Genomic DNA, 22,750 nt, shown 5'->3' with positions numbered 1-22,750 from the left:
TCCAGCCACAAACCTGTATGAAACATTCATTTGGGGAAGTGATTGCCATTAGACTTTTCACTGTCTACGAGACATCTATTTGTAGTAGAAAGCTCACCCTGGCTCTCTATATGTAATGGAGAGCAAACAAGCCATAGCCAAAAAGTAGGCACTCTGTTTTTATACCAAGTCAAAAAGTTTTGTAAATTTCTGTAAGATGGTCTATTTATTTCTTTTCTGTATTCATTTCAAGGTTATTCTCCTATGAATGAATACTGTTACAGTGAATAATAATAACCACAATTTGCTGACTTTATATGAAACCCTGTATATGAAGAAGGTATTTCTTACAGGCACTGTATACAGAAACTGTATAATCTACAATAAATGCCATATTAATAATAATGACACACCCAGTGACGTATATCAAGAGGGGCTCTTTGGGCCGACTTAAACATCTGAGCCCAGGTAAAATTGCTACCTCTGTCCTCACTGTACCTATAGCCTGGACTAGTTATTCATTTTAATAGAGCTAAATTTATACAGAATATCAGAGTAACTAGATCATTGTCTGGGTCTAATATGAGAATGGGTCTGAGTGATAAGCTGTGAGGAGAAGCTGTGAAAAATATAAATGTTCTCCATCGGATTATACTTCCCTTAAGAATGGGTTAGAAAGTTAATACCCCAACATTCATATTTTCAGTATAAATACTACATTATACTTTACTATGCAGTTGTCCAATGTTAGGTATATTTACCATTACAGTATCTGCTGCTTTAGACTAAGGTGACATGCTGGGGCTGATTATTTACAGTATGTTGCCCACTGTAACAGACTAATACTACTATTAGGTAGACTTTGACTTTTTGCTATGGCGACAAGGCTAGCTTTTCAGACAATTTAGATGAAGCAGGCCCTGTTTACACTTGTAGCATGTTAATAATCTGAGCTTCATTGTAATAAGAACTGCAACGACCACCCTATGTGACCATAGTGGAATAATCAATAGTGTCCCAGTCATTAGGATCATATTTATCTGTGGGAAGGACATGAAATCCTATTTGTTCATGCGTTTTCATGAACCAATTGTAAATTCCTCAAGAAAGACATGTACCGTATACACTCGAGTATAAGCCGATCCAAGTATAAGCCGAGGCCCCTAATTTTACCACAAAAACCTGGGAAAATATATTGACTTGAGTATAAGCCGAGGGTGGGAAATGCATTGGTCACAGCCTCCCCGTTATATAGCCTGCCGGACCCTGCCCCATAGTATATAGTCAGCACCTGCCCCCCAGTATATAGCCTGCCAGCCCATATCCCCGCGTATATAGCCAGCCCCCTGCCCCAGTATATAGCCAGCCCCATGCCCCAGTATATAGCCAGCAGCGGGGGAAGCCGGAAAGGTGAGTTTTGATATATATGTTTTTTTACTCGAGTGTAAGCCGAGTCTATATGGTACGTTATATAAGCGCTTTGGAATGTAAATAAGACTTTCCCCATTCATTGATAGAAAGCAGAGATCTAAAAACGCAATATGTATTAGAAAGTTCCAGAATTTTTTGATTTATGACGTACTAAGGCAGTTTTGAAGGCTAACACTATTGATAGCCTGACCTTGGGATAAACCATCAATATCTGATTGGAGGGGGTCAGCTTCTTAGCACATCTGATGATCTGTTGTTTAAAGAGGCCAGACATTGCACTAGCTGCACATAAATATTCTGATCATGGAAAAATTATTTATGTCTATTCAAAATGCAAGAGAAGCAAAAGGGGAATTCACCATGTAATGGGTCAGAGTTCACAGCCTTGTCTTCAAACTATCCACACTCTAAGGTCCTGACACTGATAGAATTGATTTCTATGATGCAAGGACATTTCCCCAAAGTGATGGAAAAGGATAAAGTGAAATGAGATCACTTCCTGTGTATACTAATGGGTCAATTAAGGGCCCTAGAAATATCCTTACCTTCTAGGTAAGACTAAGATTTAAAGGGTCTCTAAGAAATATAGAAAAGCTGTCTTCTCTTCTTCAGAAAAAAATACCACTTCAATAGACCATCCTGTGTAAACATTTAACAGCTGTGTTTTCACTTTTCTTTAATTTATTTATTTTACAAAAAATAGCCCTTGTTTAAAATGGCTCCTGTGCTATCCATGGGCTTCGTCATGATGTGTAGTCCATGTGCTGTCATATTCTTCTGACTCACAAAATTGTCCAAGTAGGGTCAGTTTCTAGGGTCCATATTGTGAGCTCAGATGCAATAACAACATAGAGTTATGGCATTCTACTTTAGGTAGAATGGTTGTCACAGCCATGAAAATCACCCTAAAATACATACTATGGTAAGTAGAACTAGTTGAGGTTCATTTAAATCCTGATACTTCAGGGGTTCTTGCAGTTAGCCACATCACCCATGGCACAGAGATCTAAGAAAGGAAGTGGGAATCTGTTTGTTCTTTATAATACAGTGACCAGTGATTTACTTGTTTTCACCCGACAGAGCTGCTGTCATACATATTACATTTTCTTGGTGTCAGAATCTGCTTCCTTAATTTTTATTGGATGTGCTTTGTATCATGATATATATATATATATATATATATATATATACCCTCATATCACCTGTCTAATGATTGATGTACAACACTCCTGCCAACCAATGGTATCCACCTGTAATAACAATATATGACATTTGTGTTGGCTGCTGTCAGCTGTTGCTGTGTACAAGAGGATAAGGCTCAGAGATGGATCCAGGAGTAGTGGAAGGGCCACAGGAGCAGCCCCAGTCCTGAGTGGCACATTTAGCAGATGAGATCATAGTATTAACCCCTATCATTGCTGGACTGTAAGCAATTGCAGAATGTACAGACAGAGCCAGCTGGTGAAATACAGCCATACCAAATGCATGGAGACAAAACGCAATAGAAGTTATTATCATTGTAGTGAGCAGATAACCCCTTACCCTGCACAATATAATACTCAGATTTATTGATTCATGCATGGCGTATATTGTTCTTCACAGATAACACCTGGATGGGTTAAATAGGAGGGCACAGGTACTCACCAAAGCAAATGACAGAAATATGATGGAGAAAGTCCAGTCTGGCAGTGCTGTGCATGGTGTAGAGGGGGGCTGTGTTCCTTTGTCAGGCAGCCAGGGGGGTGCAGGAGGAGAGAGGCTCCACATCAGCTGTCTCTTTTGTTAGACAGTGGTTGAGCACTTGTCATTTCCAGCAGCACATGCATTTAGTGAGGCTTTCTCTGTGTGTGAATGTGAGCTGTATGGTAGGAGGAGTGCAGGCTGCTGGAGGAGGAGGAGAAAAGGAAGCATCTCCTGGTGCTGCAGCTGATGACACTACTTCCTTAAACACACGTTCAAGACCCCCACCCTTCCCGTTCTTCACTGGCCCCAGTACTAGTTTTCCTAATTCTGGCAGTAACCAGCAGGACATCTTCACCTTAAGACACCCCACAGCAAATGCCTCCTTATTGCTCATCTCACTCTGCCTCCCTCTCCTGGTCAGTCAGAGTACTACCCATCAAAGGACAACTTCCCAGCCCCCACTATCCCTGCAAAGAGATCATAGGGAAACCCCCCTGGGTCTGTGTGACACTGACCTATGAGCAGTGATCTCAGCACAGCTGTCACTGTCACTATAGAGTGTAACTGTCCACATTATTATTATTATTATTATTATTATTATTATTATTATTATTATGTGTCAATGCAAGCAAAACGTTTATTTACCAACACGTTATCATTCTGGCAATTTTATTTGCCATTGTTGTAGAATTTATTTATTGAGCAACAATGTATCACTCTGAAATATGTTTTAAAATAATGTTTTTGGTTTTTAAATACAATAAAGCACAGGATATAAAATACTCTGAACTTTAACTTTGTTCATATACATATTGAGAACTTTGCTTCAACTTATTGTAATTAAGAGTTGCAGAACTGATTAATTCTACAACCCATACCCACATATAATGTAACACGACTATCACATGTTGACAACACCTTTTGAAAGCAATCAGTTTCAATGGGTCTGGCTTCTTTAAAGGACATCCACCACTAGATTACTGGTGGTAGACTTTTCACACAATCTTACTTGTTATCCTAAGGGGTTGATGACACTGTTTTCTCATATTTTCCGGGTCCGGTATAAGTAGGAAAATGATCGCTAAATATGCACGGCCACCACCAATTATTATTCACCCCTCCAAGCCCATCATATTCACCCCTCTAAGCCCCTCGTATCTTTGCAGACAGCCGGTGACATCAGCCAGCTTCCTGCAAGTCTTGCGCATGCATGAGAACTTTGTTTCTTGCGCAGCCCGCTGGTTACTGATGCGGATTGTCTTTTAATGTGTTTTTTATGCAGATTTTCCACACACGTTTTTTTATCTGACATAATTTTTCAAGCAAAAATCCACATCAAATCCATATCATGGTGCAGATTTGTTGAAGATTGGTCCCATGGACATTAAAAAAAAAACATAGTACATACTAAAAAAGTAACATGATCATTATTTTACTTTCTGCACTGAGCATCGATTTCCGTGTGGAAAAAAAACGCATCATCTTTTCTAAATTACATTCACTTTAATGCTACTATGTTATGCTGCAGATTTTAGGCACCAAAATCCGTACATAAAATCCACACCGAATCTGCAATGTGAGCAGATACTGTAACCTAAAATCTTACAGATTCAAGAGGAATCCTGCATCATAAAGCCTTTAATTGGGCACATTTACTTACATTGCCGCTGGAGCTCACAGAAAGTGCATTGCCAGACTAAGATTCACTAAGATCGTGCGCCCGAAGTCATGGATGTGTTGCTTCCCCGCTCAGATCCGACAGAGTTCACCATCTTTTTTGTGGTGAATCTAAGTTCTTGGGCTTACAACACAATTTGAAAGCTAAATACAGCACTCAGTCCGAATCAGTCAGACAGTCCGACGGCACGCACCCTAAATTGTGTTGCATGGAAGCCAGTGCACAATCCTGGCATACACACTTCTTAAATACCTGTGCAAACTGTGTTAGCCCAAAAAGGCGAATAGTCAGACGAAATTGCAGCGCTCGACCATAAGTAAATGAGCCCCAATGTGTCTTTTACAAAAGCTTGGATAGGGAGTTAATAGTTTTCTGATGCAGAATTTTTTAGGATCATAACTAACAGTACAGGTTCAGGTTCTGAAAGTAGTTAATTTTGTGGGCCATCTATTAACATCTATTATCCTTTTTTATTTTAACAATTGGGAACTTTCATCTTCCTAATCATTTACCAGAATTCTGATATCTATTATGATTCAGATTTTGTAATTCAGTAGGAGTACTCATCTGCATTTTACAGCATCTCACACTAGGATGAAAGTACCTTTCGTCTGCCTTTTGAATGGCTCTTTTTTCTATTATTTATTATTTATTCTTCATTCAGAGATTTTTTACATTAGCGTTAGAATTATTAATATCTATTTGGTGCTGGTTCTCCCCAGAGATTGCCCTCATTCTGTCATTATCTCCAGTCTGCCAGTAATAATATTTAGTCTATTTACAATTTTCTAAGGCATATTGCCATCAAATGTTAACTCATAGAAACCCAGTGCCTGTGCTTAACTCTTTGAGCCTATTCTCCACAACTGGGTCATGCTTTATGTAACTGTTTTAGCATTTTTACAGGAATATGTTTACCTGTCAAAAGGTCCCGTATCTCCTATACCCTTTACAAGTCCTGTCAAGCAATCAGCAGCAGAACAGAAGAAGTCACATTGCCCTGCAGTCTGAATTAAAATAAATGTAAAGTTCATTTAAAGCAAAAAAAACTGCATTTTTAGCAGTTTAAAATAAAATCAGTGTATTTTTCCCATTATTTCTATAATAAGAAATAAGCCCCAATTTGTTCTTTCCGAGGATCCTGGTTAGTGACTAGGATGACATTTCTTCATTTAAAGGGGTTCTAAAAACATTGCTGCTATATTTCACAAATAAAAACCACCTACATCCTAAGTTTGCATATGTTTTTACAGCGCAGCCTTTTATTATTTCAATACAGTCAAAGGGGTTTTCCCACGAAGGCAAAATTCTTGATTACATTTAAAATAGAAAAATATTACATTTTGTAATTTGAAAAATTTGTTATTCGATAAATTACAGCGTTACACAGATATGTTTATAACCTGTCTCCATCAGTTATTCATATGTGTAATTTGGTTGCCCAGGGATCTGACCATAAACTCATCCTGACTATGGTCGTGCTGGTCTTCGTGACAGGCTGGAATATCATCTATGTTACTGTGCTGCGCCTAAGGTATGATGCACGGTCTGGAGATGCAGAACGTCTTCTGTAGCGGATATAGATGTAAGGAGATCACCGCCTGTATCCAGTGTATGAGTCATCCAACTAGTACGCGGTGTCAGGGCTCATATATTGGTGGTTTCATATGTTTCACTTAACCAACCATTATAGTAACAGGAAATGGTTGATAGATGGATGGATTGGGTCATGTTGTAGGCACATAGTACAGGAAGCCTTATGGAGCACATATGTATGTGAGCCATGAGAGCGCAGTTTTCTCTGTGGCAATCCTTCTGCATTGCTTGCAATACTATTGGTGTGTATGATTGGTTGTGTGATTGGTTATGTGACATAGTAGAGGTGTATATACTGAAGATGTGGGGTATGAAAAAATAATGCTACATCTGTAATTTAGTCATTACAATTTAAAAAAAAAGAACAGATGTAATTTGCAAGGTTGAATATAAATTTTATTAAGGTTAACGATACATAATAAAAACATTTAAAATACCCTAAAAGCGGGTAAAAGCTCAGGTCCCCCAGGTGTATACTCAGGTATCACCAAAATTTATAATTTTACAACAAATAATTTATCATGATAAAAGGTTTCTTGTACATAAGAGTACATAAAGTCATAAAGGATATTGCATGGTAGCTAAAGTGCAAAGTGTGTCAACTAAGCAACTCAAGTGCAAATAAACAATAAAGTGCATTAGTTAAAGATATGTAGCAAAGCGATATTACTAATGATCTGGGTCCTGGGGGAGGAGAGGTAGGAATGCCCCACGCGTATCGCCCGCTATACGGGCTTTCTCAGGGGATACAATATATCTGTGTTTGCTCTGATGAGACGTGGCTAGCAGGACGCGATGCGCAGACTTCCGGTCCGAACCGGAAGTACATCATAACCACATTGCATTGTGTGCGTGTCAAGTTTAACCCCATAGCGCAATAAGACGTACCCTTACGTCTTACTGCGCATGGGGGAGTATGAAGAGGGCTCACAGGCTGAGCCCTCTTCATACTCACCGGGCATTTGCTTCATAATGAAGCAAACGCCCGTCGCTAACACCCGCGATCGGTGCTTGCACCGATCGCGGGTGTTAACCCTTTGATTGCCGCCGGCAAAGCTGCCGGCGGCATTAAAGAGCCGGCGGCGCATGGGCGCCGCCATCTTGGCTCCGATCGTCACTCCCCGTGACGTCACCGGGGAGCGGCGATCCGTTGCCATGACAGCCTGGGATCACACAAAGATCCCAGACTGTCATGATCGAGGCTATCTATTATAATGTGCGATCTGCACATTATAATAGATGGTATGCAAAATCCCCATATACTGCCATACTGTAGTATGGCAGTATATGGTAGGATCAATCAGACAACCTAGGGTTAAAGTACCCTAGGGAGTCTGTAAAATAGTAAAAAAAAAAAAAAAAAAAAAGTAAAAAAAAAAAAATTATATTAAAAAAACAGAAAAATTCAAATCACCCCCCTTTCCCTAGAACTGATATAAATATAAATAAACAGTAAAAATCATAAACACAATAGGTATCGCCGTGTCCGAAAATGCCCGATCTATCAAAATATAATAACCGTTTTTCACTGCGTTAAACCGCGTAGCGGAAAATAGCGCCCGAAGTCGCAAATGGCATTTTTTTGCCATTTTGAAAAATAGAAAAAATTCTATAAAAAGCGATCAAAATGTCGAACAGTCCTAAAAATAGAAGCATTGAAAACGTCATCAGAAGTCGCAAAAAATGACACCACCCACAGCTCCATACACTAAAGTATGAAAAAGTTATTAGCGCAAGAACATGGCAAAATGAAGAATTTTTTTTCTGTACAGGAGGTTTTAATTTTTGTAAATGTATGAAAACATTATAAAACCTATACAAATTTGGTATCCCCGTGATCGTATTGACCCAATGAATGAAATAGACATGTCATTTGGGGTGCACAGTGAAAGCTGTAAAAACCAAGCCCACAAGAAATGGCGCAAATGTGTTTTTTCATCATTTTCACTGCATTTAGAATTTTTTTCCCGCTTCCCAGTACATGGCATGGAATATTTAATACCATCACTACGTAGTGCAATTTGTTACGCAGAAAATAAGCCATCACACAGCTCTGTACATGGAAAAATAAAAAAGTTATAGATTTTTGAAGGTGGGGAGTGAAAAATAAAAACGCAAAAACGAAAAAGGGCCTGGTCCTTAAGGGGTTAAGGAAGTAAATACAGAGGAGCAGTCCCGACGTGGTTATGACGTACTTCCGGTTCGGACCGGAAGTCTGCGCATACACCTGGGGGACCTGAGCTTTTACCCGCTTTTAGGGTATTTTAAATGTTTTTATTATGTATCGTTAACCTTAATAAAATTCATATTCAACCTTGCAAATTACATCTGTTCTTTTTCTTTAAAACATAGTAGAGGTGTACAAGCACTAAAGACAGAGGAATCAGGATGTGTCTGCTCTGCATCAAAAAAAACTATGTGTGCAAAAAAAAAAAATGCTGCAAAAAAGTTTAAGGTATGGCACGAAAAGAAAGGAAGTCACGGCCCTTAAACCAATAAGTATGACAATTTGCTAGAAATGCCCAGGTCATTTAAGCCTTTTATCAGTATGGCCACTACATACTCCTTAGCAAGGCAAGCAATGTAAGCAAGGCAATGTCCTCAATAGTGTTGCCTGCTCAGCAAAAATCAACAGCATCCACACACATCAATCGTTGAGATTATTATGGGTGCAACTCTCCATGTGTCAGATAAAACACTTTCCTTTAATCTGTTTCATGGTTGTAGCTGTTCCTGATAAACTGCATGACTACCAAAATGGCCTTCATTCTAGTTTCCAGAAAAGTCTTAACCCTTAACATCTGCTATTCCTATATGGCAGATGTGCACAGGAGAAATATACAGCAGGCCTGGGGAGTTTTATGTGTTTCTCTGTTTACTCTGTATACATGGTCAGAATACAGTACTTCAACTCTTATCGTATATAAATGATCAAAGTACAGTACTACAACTCCTATCCTATATATAAGGGCACAGCACAGTTTAGAATGGCAAGTTGATGGATATAAATGGAAGCCACTTAACATGAATATATAAGGACCTATTTATGCTTTTTGTGTTGTGAATCCAAATGTCCCAATTATACATTATTGTAAACTTAAAATTTCCAAGATGCAGCTTGTGGTTGTGGCGTCCCTGGGCAAATGGAAGAGAAAGGAAATGTGGATAAATACTGACAGAGATGTTACATGTAAGTCTCTACATTGTTACTGTCACGGCTCGGGGTCAGTGAACCCCCTGGACCACCGCGAACGATGACACTAGCTGACACCTGAGACCGGAATGTAAGTGGCACCTGGTCTTCACCAGAGCCCGCCGCATCAGGTAGTTCCACAGGTGCGACTAGCCCATCGTGGCTGTCAAGGTCCAGGTACAGGAACAGAGAGCGGTCTCTGAGTCAGGAACAGGCTGATAGTCAGGGCAGGTGGCGGAGGTGATAGGTCAGGTCCCGGGTCACAACGGGAGGTCAGAGCAGGAATGCAGGGAAAACAGAGGAATAGCTTTCTCATAGGCACGTAGTACTAAAAGACAGCAGTGGTAGCTAGGAGAAGCCGGCCTTTATGGAAAACCCATAAGTGGCCAGCGCCACTCAGCGGTGCGCTGGCACTTTCAATCTGCGTAGCGGGGACGTGCTGGCCAGCTGGGATGGGAGCAGGAGCGTGGAGAGGTGAGTGCACCGCCACAAAATTGTTGGTACCCCTCATTTAATGAAAAACAGAACAATGGTCACAGAAATTACTTCAATCTGTCAAAAGTAAAAATAAATAAAATGTAGAGGGGGCATGGCCTGCCTATGAAGGAGCTCGGACGCACGCTGCACTAGCTCCTGCCTCAACCCTGGCTTATCTGTGTCTACCCAAATATACCAGCAGCATATTGTGATACCTTATGGGCTCCAAGAAGAGGAAAGTGTCCAGGACTCCTCGGACCCAAGTAAGACGCCATTCCGCCAGAGGTATAGACCGATACCTCACAGGCCTTGTGACCGCCGCGGCCACTCCATTCGTTCCAGATATGGTGGCAACCCACCCCACCCCGGGAGGCACCCGCAATATCACCTGCTCCAGCAGCTCCATACTTTAAGAGACCCGAGGATACAGGTGGCAAACCCAGGATGAAGGCAGACCACAGAGACGTGAGGCCTTCACACGAGAGAGCAGTTGCGGCCGCATGGCCGCAATGACGAGACTGGTCTGAAGCCGCAAGACACCACACCATGGCAGTCGGCAGCAGATCTTTGGGAAATGTTCACAGTATTGAAAGCCCCAGCAGTTATTCAGCCAGAAATTACACCCCCTGGTGTAGGCAGACAGAGATTCTTCCAGACACACCCCACCCGACCAAGATTCCTGGGAAGCAGGTGCCTCTCCAACTCCACTGATTATTGGATACCTGCAAAGCCCCCAGGGGTCACAATCACCAATGTGGCAATCCAAGGGAGAACCATAGTACATTCTGCATCCTGTAGAATTCTCAAGATTAACTTTGACCGAACAAAGGGCAATCAGGTCCCTTGTCAATGCCATACATCAACGGAAAATCCCCTATATTGCCTTCTCATATGGGCACTCAGATTAGGCACTCCAGTAGGACCCTTATAATACGACAACATGCAGACATTCCAGCTCCTGAGATGTCCACATGGCCAACTCTGACAGTGCCTCCGGTTTCTGTAGCACCTTCACGCCCCCAGCGCCCCCCTAGAAGGAGAGCTCGGGGCAATCCAGAGCACAATAGAAGACAGAAACGTCCAGAAAATCGTCCAGAGTGAACACACACAGGCACTTCTGTGGAACTGTATTGGAAATGCATAAGTATCCTTTGAACTTTAGTTGCTTCCTGGGACATGGGGCTCAGGCTCATGTTTTATGACATGGCAGGGACACATCCATTGTAGGGACTTGTCAAGACTCCTTGGGCCCCTTACCCCTTTATTTAGAGACTTATTCATGGGATATAGGGCATTTGACGATCCTTGAAAGCATGATATACAGAGCGGAGCACTGCTGTTGTCCTGCGAAGAGCTGAGTACCTGTCAGGGAGGATGGCACATCTCGAAGGCTTGTTTCGATCTTCTATCCCCCCCCCCCTCCACCGGCAACACCTAATTTAACAGATATACTCCCTATTGGTCTGGGAGTCTGACACTTCGGCCTTACCCTTTGTAGCAGGGTGGGAGTGGGACTTGGAAACTTCAATTACACCTGAGGACTGAGATAAGGCATTCATATATACACATAAGTTCTCAATTGCTTGCTCCGCCCAAGAGCGAAATTACAAGGTTCTGTCACAATGGTACCGGGTTGCACAAAACCTATCCAGGTTGCACAAATTCTGTTCCAGAGACTTGTTGGTGCTGTAAGGGCTCCCAAGGTGCCATACTTCACATTTGGTGGAGTTGCCCTAGACTTCACCCTTTCTGGGACCAGGTCTCCAAGGCATTTCACACTGTTGAGGGGGCAGCAGCTGACAGCTTCCCCAAGGTGGCATTACTATCTATCCTTCCAGGTTCTATTGGTTCTCAAAATCGGAGCCTTTTGTTTGATAGCTGCGAAATCTGTGATCTCGAAACATTGGCGCTCTCCCATAGCCCCTTCCATAATTGAGTGTGCACGAGAAATTATGCTGATCTATCATATGGAGGAGCTGTCGGCTGAGGTATTCTGCACCAGAGAAAAGTTTCCGAAAGTTTGGCAACCATGGCTCGTATACCGAGATGCCACATCCTTCAAGGAGCTCATTACCATGCAAAGTACTTTTAGAGGCTCGAGTGCCGTGAGGGACAAAGTTGGCTACTATACTGAGATGTAACTGGCCCACGCATCCATTTCTCCCACATCCTATCCTTGAATCCCTCTTGCTGATTGTTCTCCCATGTCTTCCCACTATCTCCCTCCCCCTTTACTTTTTGAACCCTGTTCTTTATTCGTTATTGATTGCGATTGCGATAGTACTTGAATTGTATGTAAGATGACCTACAATTTGGCTCTAAGTGTAGCGGACGTTAGCTTTCCTAGTCTTAATAGACACTAGTATAGAGAAGTGCAAAGCACCACTGTTCGTACATAGATTCCTAAAATGCATCACTAGCCCATCATCTCTGATGGAGGTATATACTTTGATAGAGACATACCAGGGATAGCCCACCCTAGGGGTACCTAGGGTTCACCCACAGGGCCACTCCCACTGTTTATAGTGCTTCACAATATGGGCTTTAACCCCTACGGGACGCAGCCTCTTTTGGCCTAAAGGACGCGGCCCCATTTTTCAAATCTGGCCTGTGTCACTATAAGTGGTTATAGCGTGGGAACGCTATGAGATATCCAGGGGATTTTGAGACTGTTTTCTCGTGACACATAGTACTTCAAATTAGTTTAAAAATTTGGATGAAATCTTTTGCGTTTAGTTATGAAAAAAAACAAAATTTGGAAAAAATTTGGAAAAATTCTTTATTTTCAACGTTCTAAATTCTCTACTTTTGATGCAGATAGTCAAAGCACCCAAATAAATTCATAACTTACATTTCCCAAATGTCTGCTTTATGTTGGCATGGTTTTTTAAGATTCCACATATTTTACTAGAATGTTATGAGGCTCAGAATTTAGGTGGCATTTTTCACATTTTTTGTAAAATCACCAAAACCTGTATTTAGATGGACCTGCTCAACTTTTAATTGACACTGAGAGGCCTAAATAATAGCTAGACTCATAAATTATCCCATTGTGGAAACTACACCCCTCAATGTATGAAAAACCACTTTTAAGAAGTTTGTTAACCCTTTACGTGTTTTATAGGGGTTAAAACAAAATGGAGGTGCAGTCTGCAAATTGCAATATTTTTTCACAATACACTCATTTTGGGTGGAAAATTAAACATTTACAATGGATTAAATGAAAAAAGGCTCCACAAAGTTTGTTACCCAATCTCTCCCGAGTACACGGATACCCCATATGTGGTGGTAACCTGCTGTATGGGCGCACGGCCGGGCATAGAAGGGAAGGAGGCGCCATCCAGATCAGATTTGCTATGTCCCATTGTACAGGCTATAATTTTTTTCTTTTTTTTATTGTGGACCTATAGGGGCTTATTTCTTTTGCCACATGAGATGCACTTTTCTGGTACGTAATTTTGGGGCATCTATAGCTAATTGGTGAGATTTAATTAACTCTTTGTTGGTGGAGGAAATGAAAATCATCAATTTTTAGGAAAATTTTTATGTGTTTTTTTTTTGGCCGTTAACCATACCATAAAAACAGTTTTCTATTTTTATTCTATGGGTCGCCACGATTACGAAAATACTTCATTTATATATATTTTTTATTTTTTCCCATTTGTACTGAATAAAAAGTAATTTGCGAAATTGTTGTTAATTTTAGCATCACCGACTTTCATATGCATAACTTTTTTATTTTTCACCTCACAAATTGGTTTAAGGGCTTATTTTTTGCGAGAAGGATGCTTCTTTTTAGTGGTCTTATTTTAGATTGCGTAACTTTTTAAAATCACTTTTTAGAGCATTTTTAAAGGGCATTAATAAAAAATCATCTTTTTTTCAGAGAGAGTTTTTTGAGGTTGTTTTTTACGGGGTTCACTTTGCGGATCTAATAACGATTCTGTTTTATTATGCAGATTGTTACGGACGCAGGGATACCAAATATGTGGGGGTTTTGTGTATTTTATTCAATTGTACTGAATAAAAACTAATGTGGAGAAAATCTTATTCATTTTAGCATCACCATCTTTTCATATGCATAACTTTTTTATTTTTTGCATATTTTTACTTATACATAATTGAACTTAAACCAGTGATGCTCTGATCACTGGTTTAAGTCCAATACACTGCTCTACAATACTATTTTATTGTAGAGCAGTGTAAACTGTCTGAGCAAGCTTGCGCATGCTCAGACAGTTTGCAGTCAGACCCGGAAGGGGTCTGGCTGCCATGGCAACCGGGCAGCTCCGGGGCACAAGCCAGTCCTCGGAGCTGCCCAGAAGTGGATCGGATCCCCCGGTAAGCGGCACGGGGGATCCGATCCATAGGGGGAAGACCCTTACACGCCGCGGTCATGCTTGACCGCGGCGTGTAAGGGGTTAACACCCGCGATCGGAGTCGGCTCCGATCGCGGGTGTTAGCGCAGGCTGTCAGCTGTACTAGACAGCTGACCGCCGCTGCTTCTGGTACCGGCTCCGTTCGTGAGCCGGTGCCAGAAGCAGGACGTTATACTACGTCCCGGTGCGCTAAGCATGTAGCACCGAGGACGTAGTATAACGTCGTGGTGCGCCTAGGGGTTAATTTGATTGATTATGTGTCTCATATGTCCTGCGAGACCTTTAACACTGCTATTATACACCTGATACAATTCTATTCTGTAATACCCTTCCTCATTATTATTTGTGTTTTTGTTTAAATGTGTTGTATGTAAACATTAATAAACTTGATTGAACCATGCATTAAATTTCAATGAAAATGAACAAATGAAAGGCAGACATTGCTTTTCAACCATGCTTCAACGGAATAAAAAAAAAAGTAATTAAACAGGCCTGGACAGAAATGATGGTACCCCTGGATTCAAGGTGTGTGTACTAATTAGTATCACAGGTGTCTACAATCTTGTAATCAGTCAGTTGGCCTGTATATAGGGCTACAGCTACTCAATGTGCTGTTAGGTGACATGGTGTGTACCACACTCAACGTGCACAAGAGGAAGTGAAGAAAAGATTTGTCGCAGTAGCTTAGAAAAAATTATAGACAAGAATGCTAAAGGTAAAGGTTATAAGTCTATCCCCAACCAGCTTGATATTCCTGTGACTACAGACTAGACATAATATTCAGAAATTTAAGATCTATGGGACTGTAGCCAACCTCCCTGGACATGGCCGCATGGTTGAAAAACAATGTCTTCCTTTCATCTTTGACTATTGTACATTTTTCTTTCATTATACGAGGGGTACCAACAATTTTGTCCACGTGCATAAGGCTACTCATATGAGATACGACTCCATATACAGACTACAGTGTCCAAGAGGATCATGGATGTAGTCAGTAGCAATTAGTCTGGTTAGTCAAAGCGACAACTGTAATAAGATTGTTGGGTGAAGATTTTTTTTCATGGCAGCTAGTGCCTCATGAAGTTTTCAAGTCCTGATATGGTAGTATCCTTAAGTAGCCTTAACCCCTTCTCGCACCCGGACGTAATAGTATGTCCATGGGGAAAGGTACTTCCCACACATAGATGGGCTATTACATCCTGCTTCTGGCACCGGCTCACAAGCAGAGCCGTTGCCATAAACATTGGGTTTCAGCTGTATATCACAGCTTACACTTTGCACTGACACCCGCGATCAGAGATGTCACCGGGGAAGCCCGATCACTCCTCTTGTCAGACTCCTTCTGGGTCTGACTGTAAACTGTCTGAACTGTATTGCAGTGCAGTGTCTTAGACTTGAACCAGTGATGCTCTGATTAAGTCCAAGTTTGTATTAAAGTAAAAAAATAAGTTTAAAACAATTTTAAAATAAATAAAACATAGGCACCATACAAATACTTAATAAGGTATAAAAAAAAATACAAATACAAAAAAATCCACATATTTGGTATTGCAGCATCCTTAACAATCTGTATAATAAAAAAGAATCATTTAATGGACCTTCACGGTGAACGCCATGGAATAAAAACTTTCAGAAAAAGTCCCAAAATAAGATCACTAAAAAGAACTCTTCTTGTAAAAAATAAGCCCTTAACCATATTTGTCAGCTGAAAAATAAAAACATTAAGCCTCTGGAAAGATGGTGATGCTAAAATTAATAAGATTTTCTCCAAATTAGCTTAAGTAAAATTAGGAAAAATAAAAAGGCATATAAATTAGGTATTTCCGTAATCATGGTGACCCATAGAATAAAAATAACATATTATTTTTATGGTATGGTGAACGGTCAAAAAAATTAGATTTTCCAAAATATGTGAAAAATTGCACCCAATGTCTAAGCTTCAAAACATTCTAAAAAATAAGTGGTTGCTTAAAAAAAACATTCCAACCTAAAGCAGACATTTGGGAAATGTAAGTTATGAATTAATTTTGGCTATGATTATCTGCTTCAAAAGTAGAGAATTCAGAACTTTGAGAATGGAGAATCTATCAACATTTTTGCTAAAAGATATCATTCAAATTTTTTAACTAATTTGAAGAAAACAAACTAAAAATGTTAAAGCATTCCAAAGCTACAACCACAGGGCAGATTTGAAAAATGGGGCCGTGTCCTAGAGGCTAAAATAAGATAAATCCTAGAGGGGTGTTCCCATTTCAGCAATTTTACCAAATACTTTGTGTCAATTCTTGGTTTTCTAGATCTCTGTTTTCTTTCTAGTGGGCAGAGAACATAAATGCACTTCACAGGAAGGGTCAGAGCAGGCTATACCTGCTGAGGAAGCTGAGGGCATTCGGAGTGCAGAGGGCACTTCTTGAGACCTTTTTCAACTCTGTAGTGGCATCAGCCATATTCTTTGGTGTAGTCTGTTGGGGAAGCAGCATCTCAGCTAAGGAGAGGAGCAAACTGGACAAACTGATTAGGAAAGCCAACTCTGTCCTGGGGGGTCCTCTTGACACAGTGCAGGTGGTAGCTGAGAGGAGGATACTGTGGTGGCATTAGGTAACACCTTTAGTGACTCAGTGAACCATTCCTCCACGCTGCAATCAGGCTGTTCAACAAACAAGGCCCAAACAGAGGTAAGCTGTGCTCACCACCTAACCAGTCCCTGCAAGTCTCATCCACAGACTGAATACCAAACTGCAGATCTTTGCTAGTCTTCTTTTTTTGTTTTTTTTCTTTTTTTTTGCTCCTGTGTGACATCACATGACCAGGGTCAGATTTCTATCCACTGGAAGATAACAGAAACATTCTATTGAGTGACAGCTAGCAGACATTTAGAAAATTGATTTTTCCCGGACCCCTCAAAAAAGGTTGTTGTTCATGAGACACCTCAAAAAAAATCAAGGCTGATATAGCATAGATACAGGAATCACATTTAGAATAAGCAGATGTCAAGCTTATGCAAAAATATGAGGTGACCACCGCAGTGGAAGCGGCAAATTCAAGTAAAAGTAGAGGAGTCCTAATGTTGATCAACAAGCGAGGATCAAGGTCCTTTCCCACAGCTCGGACATGGAGTGTAAAATTTTGCATGTTAGCCTTGACACCCCCGTGGAGACCTGAGTCTGTCTAATATATATACGCAGCGAATCACAATCAACGTCCTTTTTTCAGGAGACTAGAGAACCAACTGGCAGGAGACACATGCCCAAACAAGGTGATCGCAGGAGACTTCAACCAGGTTATACAGCAAAACCTAGACCGATCAGCCTTGCAGCTGCAAAGCTACACCAGCCTCCGTCACAGACCTATAACTGACAGTGACAGATCATAACCTTAAAGACACATGGAGACATCTACACCCGATGGTAGAGAGTACACATTTCATTCTGAGGTACATCACACGCGTATAGACTACATACTGGTTAGTGACATTGAGCAACTGATAATATCAGACCTTGCACCAATAGCCATGAATATAGAGTAAAACCACATTAGGGAAGAGGACTACATCAGGGGCGGTGGACTGAATATATGTACGAATGTTCATCATTGCAATCCACGCCAGTGCTATATTGGGACTGAAATGGCCTTGAGAGGGAAAAGTAAGTACTTACAGCAGCCAGGGGAGTAGAATCTAAATGTCTGGAAGGAAGCCAAGTCAGCCCATGAGAGGGCCTTAGAGCAGAGGGAGCAGTTTCATAGGGGCCTTTTTGAAGCAGAACTTTTCAAATTTGGTAACAAGTCAGGTAGCTAATCTAGCCAGGGGAAAAAGAAAGACTGAGCATGTATATCGTATACAAGACCAGATGGGAGCAACCCATTCAGATCCTGCTGCCATAGTAAGAGTCTTCTACAAGGCACTTGACTTAGATTTGGACCCAAACACGGCCCATGAATATCTCAGCTCCACTAACCTCCCAGAAATCACTGAGGAACAGCTAGAGTCATTAATTCCAGAAATTGCAGAAGAGGAAGTGGGGACAACTATAAAAGGACTAGGATATCACAAAATGCCAGGGGCAGACCGCTACCCAGCCGAATTCTAAAATGCTCTGAAAACATAGACATCGCCCCCAATGGCGAAATACTAAAATGAATTACTGTAAGGGAAAACACTAATTCCACAGTCAAATGTGGCATTCATAAAAGTCCTGCCAAAGCTTGATAGGGACTTAACTCAAACCAGAATCATATCTCCAAATTTCCCTGATCAACCAGGATTTATAGTTGATAGCAAAACTGTTAGCCAATTGTCTTTCCTACATCATGCCATCGCTAATTGAACAATCACAAGTAGGATTTATAAAAGGACTGGCAGTGGTAACCAGTCTGAGGCGAGTCCCGGCGGTCCTATATGAGGCAAATTTGGCTTTAGGGGAACATTCAGGCTTTCCTTACAGACCTTATACTTGGACCCCAGGCCGTGATATATACGCCGGGAAATAGATCTTCCCCTTTTAAATTGACTAGAGGAACAGGACAGGAATGCCAACTTTCACAGTTGCTTTTTAATTTACCCTGGAACCTTTAGCAAGGAAGCTATTAGATGTGGTGTGGGCATCAAAGTGGGAGCAAGCGGCATCAAAACAGCATTGTTTGTCAATGACATCTTAGTTTTTCTAACAGACCAAGCCCTGACAGTTCCCTCTTTATTTTGCCTGGTAGAGGAGTTTTCGGCCCTCTCCGGATTTAAAATGAATCCAAGTAAGCCTAGACCCTATAATGCCGAGGGATATACTACGAACCTTTGAGCAGGAAGATAATAAATGAGCTGGAAAGATGGAAAATCTGCCTCTCAACCATAAAAATGATAAGCTTCTCTAAATTATTATACCCGTTACAAACAATCCCTCTGCTGCTAAAAAGCCATAATATTGCACAATTACACAAAGCCTTTGTTAGGTTCTTGTGGCAGGGCAAGAGAGCTTGCATATCCTTGACAATATTGTCCCTTGACAAAAGCGTGGGGATTTTGAATCTTCCAGACATCAGAGATTACAATTTGGCATGCTTCTGTAGACATATAAGGGACTGGGTGCTAAGACAGATTATTTTTCTAACACTAGGCTAAAAGCGGTGGTAGGCACAGAGAGTGAGTAACAGAGAGACAGACAGGGAGTATGAGTGAGAAACAGGCAGGGAGAGCGAGTGAGTGAGAGACAGACAGGAAGAGTAACTGAGAGACTGACAGGAAGAGTAAGTGAGTGAGAGACATAGAGGGAGAGTAAGTGACAGAGAGACAGACAATAATAGTGAGTGACAGAGAGGAAAAGTGACAGAGAGACAGACAGGCAAAAATAAGACATCCTCTGAAAATAAGACCTAGGTGCAAAAATTAATATATGAAATCATTTCCGGTGAAACATGGTAGCATTTGCAGGGTTTTCTTATGGGCTTTGTTTTAACAGCTTTCATTCAGCGCTCCAAATGACACACTGTCTTTATTCTTTGGGTCAATACGATCACATGATAACAAATTTATATAGGTTTCATTAGGTTTTAGTAGATTTTAAAAAAATTAAAACCTTTTGTACAAAAAATATTTGACATTTTGCCACATTCTGATGCTAATTACTTGGTGTACGGACCTAAGTAAAGTGTCATTTTTGCAGTATGCACTGGCATTTGAATGTATATCAATTTGGGACATAAATGAATGTTCAAGCGCTGTTTGAGCGCTATTTACCGTAACAATGTTTAATCTAGAATGGGCATTTTGGGAGGTGACAATACCCAACATGTGTATGATTTTTACTGTTCATTTATTTTTATATGTGATATAGGGAAATGGGGGGGGGGGGGGTGATTACATTTTTTTTACTATTATTTCATACCTCTAGGGGACTTTAACCTTACAGAGTGTGATTGCTCATACTATTTACTGTAATACTACTGTATTGCAGTATATAGTAATTTTGATGATAATATCCCTCCAATGACATCGGGGGGGGGGGTTCAGCCATCAAAGATAGCAGTGCCCATCGTAATTTAAGAACTTAACAGGTTAACAGACGGGTGTCAGCTGTATTATACAGCTGACACACACTTTGTATGGAGAGAGCTCAGCCTGTGAGCTCTCTCCATAACCCGCCCCCCCCCCCCTTCAATAGTACAATAGTGCAAATGTAACACACCATATTCTTAGACACAAAATAAACACACATACAATAAATGGACACACACATACAGCATATACACATATACATAGATTACCATATAAAGACATACAGTATATACATATCACATACACACACATATAGGGGGAGATTTATCATTGGTTTTGCTTGGCTTTTTTGGTGTAAAAAAGTTGCACAGGACTATTCTCGCCACTTCACTATATTGTATAAACGTAGAACTAATGCTAGTGCAAAACCAGATTTATAACTTGCGCCTTTTTTAAGGTGCTTTTATATTTTTTTACAATAAATGAGAACATTTATTAAAGGGCCAAAGCCATGAATCTTATGAGCAGCGGAGATCCAAAGACAGATATATAACTGTCCCAAGAAGCATGTCGAATGATGAATCTCCCCCATAGAGCGTATACACCTCACATCCACACATTTATACACTCACATACACATATGTATATATTCAGCTGTATACTGTTATATGCATATTATGCTGTACAGTGTGCAGCATAATATGTATATATATAATGGTGCACATGCTCCATTATTTAGTGTGTTGAGTTGTGTTAATTGTTTTTGCAGATACATGTTCCTAAATTTTAGGCACGGTACTTCCTTATCAGACATACAGATTTTGAACAGACAGCACAAGGCTGAACTAAATGCAATATTTTCTAATGGGTCAGTGCCCACAACCACTCTGATATTATGTACAGCATGTCCTAGTCGTTTTTCAGCAATTTTTGTAATGTTATGTACAAGTAGCCTAGGACCACATTCCCTAGTGCCAGAATTATTCCAACCAAAAGGTTAGGTCTACACAGTGTTGCATGGCTTCATGAGTGCCATGTCACAAAGCAACATTGTATCTAATGATTATCTTTGTGGTCTTACTACAACACGAAACACAAAGGGCCAGATTTATGCAGTTTGCCTTTAGAGTGTGCAGAGTGCGACAGATTATTGAATACTGCCACACGGTCTTCAATAATCTGGCACAGCATGCACTGCTTGGGAAGAGTGCACAATTATTTTTTTTGTTGCACCTTTAACATAGAGCGTGCAACACAATTCTGTCAAGCTACTGTAATAAATGTGGCAGTGCGAACAGTGCGAATGGGCATCGGGACGCCCCTATAGTACAGAATTTTGTGTCACAGAGGACACAAAGCCGCAGCCACGACACAGGTCTGGCACAAACACTTCATAAATACATGTGCAGGCAGTTTGCATGTTCTTTTCAGTGCAAAGTCAGACAGAAAACTAGCGTAGCCGAAAATGTTTCCAAAAAATATGTGCCTTACCCATTCAGAAATGCAATGTGTGACTTGCCTGCAATTGTCTGACTTTTACAGTGAAATCAAAGCTCTAAAATAGTCACCCAAAGAAAGTGATAGACAATATACCAAAAAGAACCAGAGCGGCAATAAACTTCAATATATAAAAATATGTAATACTCTTTATTGAAAGTACATAAATACAACATATACAACCCTCAAATGGGAAAAAGATTGTAGATACAGTATATAGGGGACACAAGTAGCCCCAGATGGAAAAAGGGCAACACAGGAGACCAGTGGTTACCCCTATTAGTCCAGAGTCCAAATAGTATAGTAAAAAATAAAAGTAATATGGTCAAAGTATTAGACTCAAATGCATTGGGCAAAAAGTGGCAGTAGTGCAGTAAAAAAAGATATGAACCATACACAACACTGGAGGTACCGTCCAGTGTTAGTAAAAAATATATCAAAATACTATTGCACACTCACCCGAAAACATAATGGACAGACACTGGGCAGTTCAGGGGAAAGCCAAAGGTGCATCCTTTGGCTTTCCCCTGAACTGCCCAGTGTCTGTCCATTATGTTTTCGGGTGAGTGTGCAATAGTATTTTGATATATTTTTTACTAACACTGGACGGTACCTCCAGTGTTGTGTATGGTTCATATCTTTTTTTACTGCACTACTGCCACTTTTTGCCCAATGCATTTGAGTCTAATACTTTGACCATATTACTTTTATTTTTTACTATACTATTTGGACTCTGGACTAATAGGGGTAGCCACTGGTCTCCTGTGTTGCCCCTTTTCCATCTGGGGCTACTTGTGTCCCCTATATACTGTATCTACAATCTTTTTCCCATTTGAGGGTTGTATATGTTG

General features: G+C 40.7%; 1 protein-coding gene across 2 annotated transcripts in view; it reads right to left on the bottom strand.

Annotated features, from left to right (window-relative positions):
* LRP3 (LDL receptor related protein 3) overlaps nucleotides 1–22,750 on the bottom strand; it is a 91,175-nt gene that overhangs the window by 35,132 nt on the left and 33,293 nt on the right. Inside the window, exon 1 of one of the 2 annotated variants that reach the window (XM_072117239.1) lies at nucleotides 3,055–3,447. The exons of the other annotated variant lie outside the window; for it this stretch is intronic. Coding sequence (XP_071973340.1) covers nucleotides 3,055–3,109 — 55 coding nt within the window. The 5' untranslated portion in view covers nucleotides 3,110–3,447. Of the gene's footprint in view, nucleotides 1–3,054; nucleotides 3,448–22,750 lie in introns of those variants that run through there. 2 annotated transcript variants of the gene reach the window in all.

This window comes from Engystomops pustulosus, chromosome 7 (genome assembly GCF_040894005.1).
Source record: "Engystomops pustulosus chromosome 7, aEngPut4.maternal, whole genome shotgun sequence".
NCBI classification, from domain to species: Eukaryota; Metazoa; Chordata; class Amphibia; order Anura; family Leptodactylidae; genus Engystomops; species Engystomops pustulosus.
This window is presented reverse-complemented; position numbering and strand designations above follow the sequence as displayed.